The sequence below is a fragment of the Aphelocoma coerulescens genome, chromosome 5 (genome assembly GCF_041296385.1).
Source record: "Aphelocoma coerulescens isolate FSJ_1873_10779 chromosome 5, UR_Acoe_1.0, whole genome shotgun sequence".
Classification (NCBI taxonomy): domain Eukaryota; kingdom Metazoa; phylum Chordata; class Aves; order Passeriformes; family Corvidae; genus Aphelocoma; species Aphelocoma coerulescens.
Window position 1 is genome coordinate 44,903,914 of NC_091019.1, and position 12,097 is coordinate 44,916,010.

Sequence of the window (12,097 nt, forward strand, 5' to 3'; positions counted from 1 at the left end):
GTGGATTTTGGTGCAGTTCATCTGGAAGACTGGTAACCCAGTACTTTTGTTAAGACAGAGCTGAAGGCCAGAATACTTAGCGCATCTGAGGGTTCAGAAAGAGCCTCCTCCTTGACACTGACAAGCCTATGTGGAAGGTTCCTTGGGAAGTCTTATTTGAAAGGCTGTATAAATCGTACACTACCTTTCTTGATTTATGTCTGTGATGAGAAGAGCTTTCATTCAAAGTGTATGCACAGCACTGGGAATTTCACACCCGTCATTAGAAGCAGTTTTGTGTGTGTGGTGACTGTTATCATTAGTGGTATAATTTTATTTTGTGAACCAAGGAGAGTTTTTTGCTTTCTTGCAGTCCTCCCAAGGGATGGCTGGTGTATTAATTTGCTGTATTGCCTCCTGGCTGTTCCCAGACTGTTTTTCCTCTTCATCATGGAATTTTTAATGGCCCTGCTGCCTCTTGGGAGGCATGCAAGGAAGAGTACCTCAGGGATCTCATCTTTTTTCACATGCCTATAATTACTCTCCTTTAAGAGCACAAAGCGTTTGCTAATCATGTCTTGTCTGTTAAGGTTTCGATTTCATGATGCAGACTGCTAAAAGCAAGCAAGTAGAGACTTGCATGGGCAACTCAAGGGATCCTTCCCTCTTTCCCCTCTGCCTATTTGCCTCTCTGGGAGGAGTGGTCTGAAAAGAATTTTGTTGTTGAACTCCTTCTACTTAAGAGGATTTTGTATAGGCTGAAGCTGAATATCTTATTAGATTTTGGTTATTCAATATTCTGTTGGTGAGAAGATGTAGGTTGTTGGTTGATGGAATGTTATTCCCTTGAGGCAGGGTAAGAGTTTCAGAAGAGCCTAGAACCAATGTTCCCTTTAATTTGAATAGCAGACAGAATCAGAGGGGAAGGTAGAAGATAAATTGTCCCTAATGCCATTTATTACTTGCCTAGCCTTGAAAATAGGATTATGGGTGAAGAAAAGCAATTAAATGTTCCCACTGGAGGTCACAGGAAAAGTGGACCTCAAATGGCAGGTAGATGTTGAAGGTGGAGACTTGAAGAATTGTATTAGACTTTTGAACAGCACAAATTAAGACTATTGCTTTGCATGTACTCTGTTAATACTAACTGTAAATCTAGAGTTTAATCTGATTTAGAAGCAAGTTTGTCATTCTGCCTGGAACATGGGATAAAGATGTAGAGGGGTGAGTGATCTTCTCTTCATTTACTGCCAGTTGCCCCGTACCTTGGATTTGGTGGTGGTATTAAATTGAACAGACTTGAATGTCTCAGATTCTAGTTCCATCTCTAGAAATACGCTCGTGAAAATAAATCTTGTTCTGTCACTTCTGTGTCTGCACAGAGATCCTAATATTTCTGCCTCTTACGCAAGCGTGTGGAAATCCAGAGACTGCCTGCAATGTCAGGCCTTTTCTGAAGCAGACGAAGGAGTAGATGTCCACAATTTCATACTTTCCTGCTTGATCAGGACAGTATCCAGTTCATTCTATGCAATCTATCCACACATCTTTGTCTTCCTGGAATATTCTTTATGTGAAAATGCCTGCTGTCAACTGCTTTAGACATCTGTCTTCCTATTTTTTTTAACTCTTTTCCCTTTAGCTGGAACACTTTCATGTCTTCCTTTGCTAAAGCCTGGCTAATATTCCACTTGGGAATATAACTGAATTCTTCTGACAGGCATGCAATGAACAGCAGCTATCAACTTAGTGTCACATGCAGTTGACTGAGGCCTGATGTTCCCATTTTGATGAATCCTAATTCTCTAGAGTGAAAAATAAATTCCCCTTGGCTTCAGAATTTTTTACTTGCTATTTCAAATCTGTGTAGTCAGCAGATCTGGCAAATAGTAGGAGTCTTTCTGGCATAGATACAGTGTGATTCAGTGTGAAAATAGGGAGTATAATATATAGGACCACCTCATCTCTGCTTAGAGTGCTTACATAGAAAACAAGAAGAAAATGTGTTCACTTGCATTTGCCACATGCAGACTTTTAGGAATGGAATTGCCACATCATTATAATGTTTGCTGGGAACAGACTGCTGCTGTTGAAGACCTATGAGATTTGGATGATTTAAGAAGTGAGCTGACCTATTAGTAATTTTGGAATCTGAAAATGTGCTCTAGAAGCCTTCCTGTGAGGCTCTGCAGGGCATAGAAGACTGCTGTGCATCGGGAATATCTACACTGGGATGTGATAACAAGAACTGCTTGTGCGTGTGGGAGCTTTGCGTGCAGATAGGATGAGCAACTTGTATTGATTTACACGTTATGTGCAGATTAGACTGGTGCCCAGCTGGCCCTGTAGTCAAAGAGGAGAAAGAATTCTGCTTTTACTATTAATTTTGTGAAGCCACCATCAACAGCCTCAGGTAACACCTCAGGGCTTAGAGCAAGAGCCTTTCATTTGGTTTGTTTGCTCTGAATAGAGCATCACAACAGCAACAGCTGGGTTGTGTGGAGTTTTAGTAGCAGTATCTTTGTTAAAAGGCAATCTCTATTAACATTCACTTTAACATGAGGATAGTAACATCCCTTGTTTTTATAGTTGTAGGCTAATGACTGCCTCTCACTTTCACTGCATAATCCATGTGCTTTGCTCCTTCTAAGGATAGGGTTAGAATAAAGAGTGTAAGCAGACAAGCTGGATGATGTGAGATTCCAGCGAGAGGCATACACCTACAAGTGTGCAATGTGCCTCCTGCCTCCAAGAAGGCCACAGACTATTACACTTAGCTCTCTGTGGCCTTTTCAGAGACCTTTGTTGTGAGATGGAGCCGCTTTTTATCCTGAATTTTAAAAGAGTGGACTTCATGCTACAATTTAGACTTCACAGATAGTGAAGTTTTCAGGGGCCTGATGCTGTTCAGTAAGGTTCTTTGTGGGCTGGTGTCTGCTTGTGCTCTGTACTGTCTCCCACAGATTGTATGGCCAATCTTAATTTTCTGTTGAAATCCTGTGGTAGATGTAAAACAGTGGCAAGCTCCAGTGCACAGTCATCTCAAACTGTAGAAGTGAGACGGGTGTCCTGGGTAGGCAATTACTGGTCACTAAAAAACATGTAAATAAAGTCATAGAATAAATATGTGGAAAAGAAATGAAAGGAAGCATTACTTCTGACACTTGGAGACTACCGTGAATTTCATCTTTCTGCATAACAAAGCCTGTTTTTTCTCCAGCATGACCTGCATGCAGAAGTGGGAATCATAAGTACTATGTTAAAAACAAAAGACAAATTCATATTTCCTGAATAATTCCTTTAGTTTGTGATTACAAAAAATATTGTCACTGTCAAAAAGACACAATAGACTTTTCATATTGTTGAAAGCTGTTTTTTCTATACATATGTAATTTTTCATTCACTAACTCCTGGCAGTGACTGCTGTGTGAGTTGAATATATTGCAGCCAACAAAACAGCCACATTTTGGATCCTGCTATGTTTCTTTAAGTGTGTTCTCCTTCTTCTCTTCCCAGCTTAGAATTTCAGTTATCTCTAGACTGTAAACTAGGTTTTCACATTAGTCTCTGGTCACCTGGCAGATCCACCTGTGACTAAGCACTGCAACTTGTTTTTTTTTCCTGTGATCAACCTGTCATAGTCCAAAAGAAACCAGGGAATTATTTTCTCATTGCTGTTTATTCTATGACTTTATTTACGTGTTTTTTAATGACCATAACATTGAAGAAAGCATGGAGGCCTAGCAGAAGAGATTGAAGCCTAGTAAGGACAAGTGTAAGTCCTATTCTAGTTTGTCAGTTTAGGCCCAGATCTTTCATCTCACAAAGTTCTGGTCTCAAACTTCTTCACAGAGAGGGCTGTGACAATGCACAAATATGCATCTTCTGTCAGCCTTTCCTGTTCTAGTCTACTTTAGAGTAATTTTTAACTGTTCAGAAGAGTTGTTAAAATTCAGCTTTGGAAGAAGTACTAATTCCTCATTGCAACTTGTCAGTGATATTTTCATGTTTTAGAGTTCAGCCTGTCTGCCGTTATGTTGGGTGCTGTGCATATCCATGATTTGATTTTCCTAGTGGCGGTGGTGTTTGTAGGAGTCTGTAGCAGTCTATAGGAGTCTGCTGTTAAACTGGGATTCACTAATTCTATTATCTCACTGATATAGACCTGCATGTAAGCTAGTGATTAGAAATTTACGTTGAAAAGTGTGATATCTACCAGAAATGTGCATATTTCGTAAGTTATACCTCAGACATCCTTTCTGTCCATGCCTTAATGAGGACTATCATCCCTGAGTGCAGTCTTCTACTCTTCTCTCTCCCAAGGTACTTAAAAGCTGGAGATGCATGCAGGTTTATGGTGCTTGTAAGGTGCACCAACCACTTGAAACGACACTTTTACCACTGGGTCAGTCAGAGCCAGTGAGTAATCAATAGGTTCCTGATTTACCAACTGAAGTGTGGGTGATCAATAAGGGATAAACCTGAATGAAAAACATGTTACAGAGACAATTTATGACCTCTGAGCCTTTGTATCTTAGAGGCAGGGCTACTAGATACTGCATTCTTGCTAGTAGTCTTCAACTGAAGTATGATTTGCCTTTACTTTCACTGCAAGAAGGGATTTTGAGATTCTTCTGTTTTAATTTTTCTTTTTTTACCCCTTGTGTAATCATCAGGTAAGGGTAGATGTTTGAGTACGTTTCTGAGAGCCAGGAGCTCTTATGCAAAATCTACCTGTAACATTTGTGAACTGAGGAAAATTGCATAAAGTCTCTTGGAAATGATAGTGCATACTTCTTTCCTAGTCCACAGTGATTCTCCACCAAAGATCAGCTGGCTAATGTTGGTGTAAGTTCATAAAATTAAGAAGAGAACATTTTAAAATTATTTTTGTTGTTATTGTTACAGTATTTAAAATTAGTTGGATTATTAGATACAATTATGTAGTCACAAAGTTACTAATCTGTGTCACTGATGCAAAATAAAAAATGGAATCTTTTCCTCAGGCTATGTGTATTTAGATGTTTCAGAATACATGGTTACAGCTAGGTTAAAACAACTGCATATCCACTGTTATAGTCATGTACAAAAGCAGTTTTTAGCATATGCAAAGTTACTTAAAGGTGAATCTCTTCAATGTACAAACATGAGATTTGAATGTGCATTCTATAGGTGTGCCAGTATTTTTGAAAGCTTTTCACCTCCAAGGATCATTTCTCTACCCATCTCCCTGGGCAGTCCATTTCAATGTTTGACAACCCTTTCCTTGAACAAAGTCCTCTTGATACCCAACCTGAACCTCCCCTGCACGGCAGGAGAGTATGTCCTCTCATTCTCTTGCCAGTTGATTGGGAGAAGAGACCGACCCCCACCTGACTACACCTTCCTTTCAGGTAGTTGTACTGAGCAATAAGGGCTTCCCTGAGCTTGCTTTCCCCCAGGCTAAACAACCCAGCTTCCTCAGCTGCTCCTCATAGGACTTGTGCTCCAGACCCTTCACCAGCTCCACTGCCCTTCTCTGGACACTGTCCAGCACCTCAATGTTCTTATAGTGAAGGGCTCAAACCAGAACATAGGACTTGAGGTGCGGCCTCACTGAGTACAGGAGGACGATCCCTTCCCAGGTTCAGCTGGTCACAATATTCTTGATCCAAGCCAAGATGCCAGTGGCCTTCTTGGCCACCTGTGCACACGCTGGCACATGTTCAGCCACTGTCGATCAGCACTGCCAGGCCCTTTTCCTCTGGGCTGCTTTCCAACCACTCTTCCCCCAGTGTGCAGTGATGAATGGGGTTGTTGTGGCCAAAGTGAAGGACCCGGCACTTGGTCTTAGTGAGTTTACTGAGAGTACGCTCTATCCCCTCAGGAGACTTCTTTTGTCTGGTTGTATTAATATGTGTTCCCAGATTTGAAAAACTGGCTCTCTGTGAAACTTAACACCATTTAAAAATTATTGAAACTCTTCTTCAGTGTCAGATTTAGAGGACGGATCTTATAGACTTCTTGTAGAACTTCTGAATTGTAGTTGAGAAGATGGAACAGTAGGTATTTCCTTTTTTTTGTGGTTGCATGTTTTTTTACAGGTAAGTAGACAGACCCAGCAGCATTCAATTTATAGACTGGACTAGTATAGGAATTTTTTTGTGGTTCCTACACTGTTCTGTATACATATAATGGCACAATTTGGTTTTGCATAAATACAGCATCTAAAATGATGCATATTGTAAATACACGAGTTTGGGTTTTTTAATAGATTTTTGTCATGGAAATAAAAACCCATGAACTTTTCCTTTTCTTATATTTAAAAGGTTTTAGTACATGATAAAAGCGTTTGCTAAACTTTCAGGATTTTTTTTTTAAAAATCAATATAACAGGCTTTGAAGACACAGAAGCTTTTCAGCACTTAATCATCAAAAAGTTATATGCTTCCAAATTTTACACTATGTAAGCTTCTCACTGTCTTTAACTGATTTTATTTACACTGTAGTTCTGCATTTTGCACATCAGATCTGATGCTAAGAGTGACCAAGGAACTTGCTAAAGCAAGTCTGTTACATCGGACAAAGAAGGGATTTGAACCCAATGTCATTGCTGAATTATGCATTTGTATTCATAATGGGTAGTATTTGAGAAAGTTCTCTGGTCTGCTGCAGAAACTGTTATTTCTGAATTCAACTTCTCTGCTTCCTACAGGTATATAACTTGGAGGAGTTCTCAGCTCAAGTCAGTTCCAACAATACAGGTTTCTACTTAATTGGCAAATGATTACTTCTTAATTGGCAAATGATTAAACTGAAATGGCCATCAGTAGGCTTCAGACTTAACAGTTGATATTACAGAACCGATTATGCCTTTCAGCCAGTTTAGAGATGTAACAAGGTTGCCATAAGTCAGATTTAGCTGTTTACACAGCACTTTGATAAAGAAATAATGATTTTGAAAACGCACGAGACGGTTTTGCATTCCTAACTTTATGAACTTACTACTGTAGTGGAAACAATATGTATGGACTTTTGGCATTGTAGGTACATTCTAAGATGACTCTACAGTACCAAATAGATTGCAAAATAATTTCTGACTAAGGAGCAAATATCACACAGTTAATTTAAAGAGCAATCTTGCAGACATTTGTTATTCTTGCATAGAAGTAATGGTAGGACACATGTCATATCACTGCTTGACCATGTCTTTATGTATGCAAGGAGTTAGCTTGAAATTAATACAAAACCAGATCCTTTAAAGGCTAAGAAATTATTCTTCTGGGTAGTTTATGTGTGAGCCCTTAAAAAAAAAAGGGGAGCATAATGTATATTGACAAAGAATGTGAGCAAAACTCCCTGAGAAACTTTTGGTTTGTGGTGCTTACTAGTTAAGAAGCTGATGGGAAGGTAGGAGTTGGAGTGACTGGTCAGTCTTACAGAAATGTGATATTGGAACAGAGTTTAATTTGTTTTAATTTCTCCATAGGCAAACAAATGTCCACCTGGGACCACCATGTTCAAGGGACATCAAGAGGAAACGAAAGCCAGCTGCAGCCTCCACGTCTAGCCCAACATCAGGTAACCTGCCAGCATTTTTAAAGTCACGTCCCTTTTGAGCAATGTCCCATAGGCAAAAGTAGGGTTACTTTGATTTGAAGCTAATGAAACGTGTGAAAGAGCATATCGTGTGTTTTTGCATAGCATTAAAAGCTGCCCACTGAACAAATTTTTGGCAATGTAGTGATGTTAAGTTAATATGATGTACAGTGCTTCACTGTACAGTGAATAGTAATCTGCTTCTTCATAAGGTGTTATTTCCACTGTCCTAAATTATGCAGTTCATGGCAATAGATCAGTATGCACAGTGTGTTCCTTCAGTGTTGGGCTGGCATTAGGTGGTGGCTCTGATGCCCTTTATCAGGGTATTTGTAGACACTTTCGCAAGAGCAAAAAATCTGGCAATTTTTGTATCATCACTGGGTGAGACCACTTACTCCCTGGGGGTTGTCTTACTCTTCTGGATGAAAATAGTTCCTTTTTTCTTTTTCTTGCTATGGGGATGTAGTCATTAAAATGCTGGTCTATTTTCATGTGGCAGATTTCTGAAAAGTCATTGATTAGTCATCAGAATATGAAAGAGCTTTAATCTGGAGAACACAGAGGGTTTTAGGATGATTCTTTCTGGCCTTTCGCCTTACCCTGTCTTGTGACTATCCATCAACACATGTTCTTCCTACTGTTTATTAAAAAGCTGTTGTTGTAATCCAGTAACAAGGTAGTGGGTAAGATGATGGGAAAAATGGAGATGTGAAAACAGTGGGGAAGAGCAAAGAAACTGATGATTAATAGGAGGAAGTTTGTGTTTCTTCCTTGGGCTGGTAGATAGACAGTAGAAGAATGATGTAGGGAAGAAAGTTGAGCTTTTTCTCCAGGTCGCAGATCTGGACTATAAACTGTCAGAAAGGTTCTGTATTAAGAAAGAAAAGAAAAGAACATTAATAATCTGTTGTTCAGCAAAAGTCTCATCTATTATTGATTATTTATTTAGTTTATTCTTTCCTGGCTTTTGAGTATTCCATTTTGGGATAATCAAACTTCTGTAGTAAAAGGTTTAGTATCTGTAGCCACAGAATTTTAGCACTAGATTTTCTCAGTATGAGTGCTAATGTCTCACTGTCCCCTGTTATCTGTCCATTTATGTATTATTCAGCATGTATTCTGTACTGCATTGCTGGTCACGTTCTAAAAGGAGATCTTCTGTTTCTATGTCTACATGTTTCAAAATACTATTTAAGTTGTACTTACCTGATTAGGCAAATTGTATAGTGAACACTTCTTGAAGAGTTGAGAGTACATCTGGAGTGGAGCTTAGCACTGGAAAATAGCACAGGGGTTTGGAAAGCTTTCCTGTTATGGATGAGGGAGAGAAGATTATTATGTATTAGAAAATAAGGAAGGAGTGTAGTTAGTAGAATACAGACAGCATGTTTGTGCTGATCATCAAGAAACAGGGTCTGCAAAATTTTTAATGGTCAGAAATGGTAAAGATCTCTTCTTTCCTGTTTAGAAATATCCTCAGCAAAGTGAACAGCTGTGGGCAGGGTTTGCTGCAATAGTGACTTGTGGAAAGAAACTTTCATGATTGGGTAACTGAAGCTGTCTCCTAAATAATGTTCTACAACAGACTCCTAGTTACAGCTGGAGGACAACCTGGACATGTAACTTGGAAACTTCTGGAGTCTGATATTATTTCTTTCAAAGGGGATTTAGCTATGGAATTACTAATGCCTAAAAAGATACGTAGTATTACCCTGCAATAATGTAGAATTAAATTGGACACTCTTACGTTTGTTGGATATTGGTGAGATAAAGATTTTTCTCCCTTGCCATGCATCTACTCACTCCTATATAAATGCCGTATGCTGGGGTTCCCGTGTGCCTGAGGAATCATGGCAGCCTCATTTTTTCACTTCTGAGGCTTTTTATGTTTGTGGTGTTTTACTTCTGCAAAGGGTGAAGCACAGGTAAGTCAGAATGCAGGCCCGTGCCTGTCATGGAGGCACAGAGTGCTGGATTTCTTCACCTTTAAATAGCTCCTTAGCTGAGTCCAACTGCTCTCGTCTCACTTGTTGACCAGGTCCTGCTTCAGTGATCTCCTTTTTTGCAACCTGAGTGCCCCGTGGAGGTGAAGGACACAGCCTGAGCTGGCTTCATCAGTCAGCAGAACAAATGGGCTTGCTCTGCCGAACATCGGGCCATCTCGGATTCCACCTCTTTTATAGAGATGAGTGATGAAGAGGGGCTCGTTCCGCTTTGCCGCTGTATTAATACACATCAGGGGCCAGCTCCCGGCACTAAATCACGCTACTGCATACATCTGTTATCGGACTCCTCACCAGTGTGATGAACAAGACTGCAGATAGAGGCTTCCTCGTGTCATTCTTTATAGGATTTTCCTAAAAGAATAAATAGCTCAAATCTCTGCCAACACTATCCCCTGTCATTGTGATGAATTTAGCTTCTTTCTTAAACATGCAGCTACAAATCTTCCCCTGTCGCCTCACCCCCCCACCATCCACAGAAAGTTTTGAGTTGAATTTAGCTGAAATCAGAAGATGCTAATAAAAGGCAGATGAGATGTGGATGCTATTTCCCTCCTCAGTGCAGGAATGCAAGAAGGGAGCTAGAGATAATGTTTATTTGGGAGCCAAGCAACTAAGCTTATTCCATGTCTTCTCACATACTTTCATGAATGTGAGTATTTATGAGTTTTGGTAAAGTATCTTTTCCCAGAGACCCTTGCATGAACATCAAAAAACTGCATTACTGTATAAGAAGTGCCTTAGGTCTCTATTGTATTGCTATAGCATTAAACTTTTGGTATTAATCCAGCTCTTTGAGGCTAACTGGCCTAAATACTGTAACTGAGGTAGCTGTTGAGAACAACAAAAAGTGGGTAGAAAATTCGGAATTAATTTGCACTTCAGGAAGTGACTGTTATCAAAATAAATTTGGGCAAACTTACACAAATATTCAGAGAGATTGAAAATTAATGTTTTCCACACTACACAGTCAATGTGAGCCCTAAAGCGTGAGGCCTTCACCAGATAAGAACAAAAGTCTGGCTGGTGTAGTTTGGCAGTAGAATAAGGAAATCTGGAGGAAGTTATGGCTGACTGTGCTGGATTAGACCAGAGATTCGTCCAACCCAGTAACCAACAGCCAGTGCCTAGGGAGGAAGAAAGTCTGTGGTGGTAAAGGTCCTTTGACCTTTCAGTGGTCTGAGAGTTCGAAGGCATGGATAGTGTCCTTGTGTTAAGTTACTTTTCATTGCAGTACAGTAGATTTGGAAAAATATCCCCAGTGGCACAGTAGAGCTTGAAAGAGGGAATACTGCATAAAATGTTATTCTCATGGAAGTTGTTCTCTGCTTTGAAAGGAATCTGATGAAGACTGTCACGTCTGTCTTCAGTTTGTCAGAATAGGCCACAAGTACAGATGGTTGTGCAATAAATGGTGAACAACTGTCGATCTTTACACTGATGTTTTTAATGTTTATGTGGTTCAATCCTCTATGTATGTAGCAGTCCACATGGTAACTGGCATCATATTCAGCTATTACAGTGAGTATGGGGTAAAAATCTGCGTAAATAGATTTTTGTCTGCCTTGGCGTGTGTTTACACTTAGCTTGTAAAAAAGGTGATAGTTAGCAGCCTGTGAAACTGCTTATCAGAGAACAGCCTGATGAATAGTAGCAATTTGGTGAATTTTCCCTCTCCTATTTCTTGCTAATTATTCACTCTTTTTCATATCCAGAAACAAGAAGCCAGTTTCAGTCCTCTGCTTTTTTTTATGAGGAAAGATGGAGAGCCTGAGTGGGGAGACTTCTAGCAAGGGGCACATAGTGTAGTATTGGTGATGACTTAGTTTCTGGGGTTTTTTTCATGTTTCATATGACCTTCAGATGGAGGAAGATGATGGGCTAGATGTAAAATTGCAATGTACTTTTATCAGCTGTGTTGTAGCTATATGGGAATGAATCACCATTTTGGATGTACAGAAGCAGCATTTTTGGGGTTCCAGATCTACTGAGGGTGGAACCTTAAGCATTGAACAAACTTTTTGTTTAAACTTCAAAGCAATCTGTCCTCTAGTTGAGGCTTGCTGTAGCCTCTTTATCCTTCATCCCTTACAGAGCAGCAGATGCAACTTGTAATTAAAACACACAAACAACTATTATTTGTTGTGAGACTACAGTGAAGAAATGTGTCTTGTATTGAAGCAGTTACTTGTTAAAAATATTCTATTTCCCCCAAAGACTCCTATGGCAATTGCTCTTCTTTACCCTGCCCTGTTCTGCTTGTGAGGATTGAGTGATGCAGGATACTGAGAATTGGAGTAAACTCTCATATCTCTAGGTTTTTGACAATCCTTCTGGAAATTTGGGCGACTGTTGGGTTGAGCTATGGATCTGCAAATCTCTCTGGCTATTATAGCCTGTTCCATTTTGAAGCAGTGGTTGTATTGAGAAGATGGGAATGGATTTCAACCTAGCTTGGCAAGTAGCTTCTTGTCATAATATGCTGATTTATCATGTTGGATATATGTGTAGGTTAATGGTACTGTCCTTACTGG

The 12,097-nt window shown here is 39.7% G+C and overlaps 1 protein-coding gene across 10 annotated transcripts in view; it reads left to right on the top strand.

Moving 5' to 3' along the window:
• The window catches only part of GPATCH2L (G-patch domain containing 2 like), a 42,635-nt gene that overhangs the window by 18,501 nt on the left and 12,037 nt on the right, over window positions 1–12,097 (top strand). For 8 of the 10 annotated variants that reach the window (XM_069017934.1, XM_069017927.1, XM_069017931.1 and 5 more), the window contains one exon: window positions 7,448–7,539. In XM_069017934.1, coding sequence (XP_068874035.1) covers window positions 7,448–7,539 — 92 coding nt within the window. Of the gene's footprint in view, window positions 1–7,447; window positions 7,540–9,598; window positions 9,743–12,097 lie in introns of those variants that run through there. The other 2 variants (XM_069017935.1, XM_069017937.1) reach the window with 1 other exon arrangement.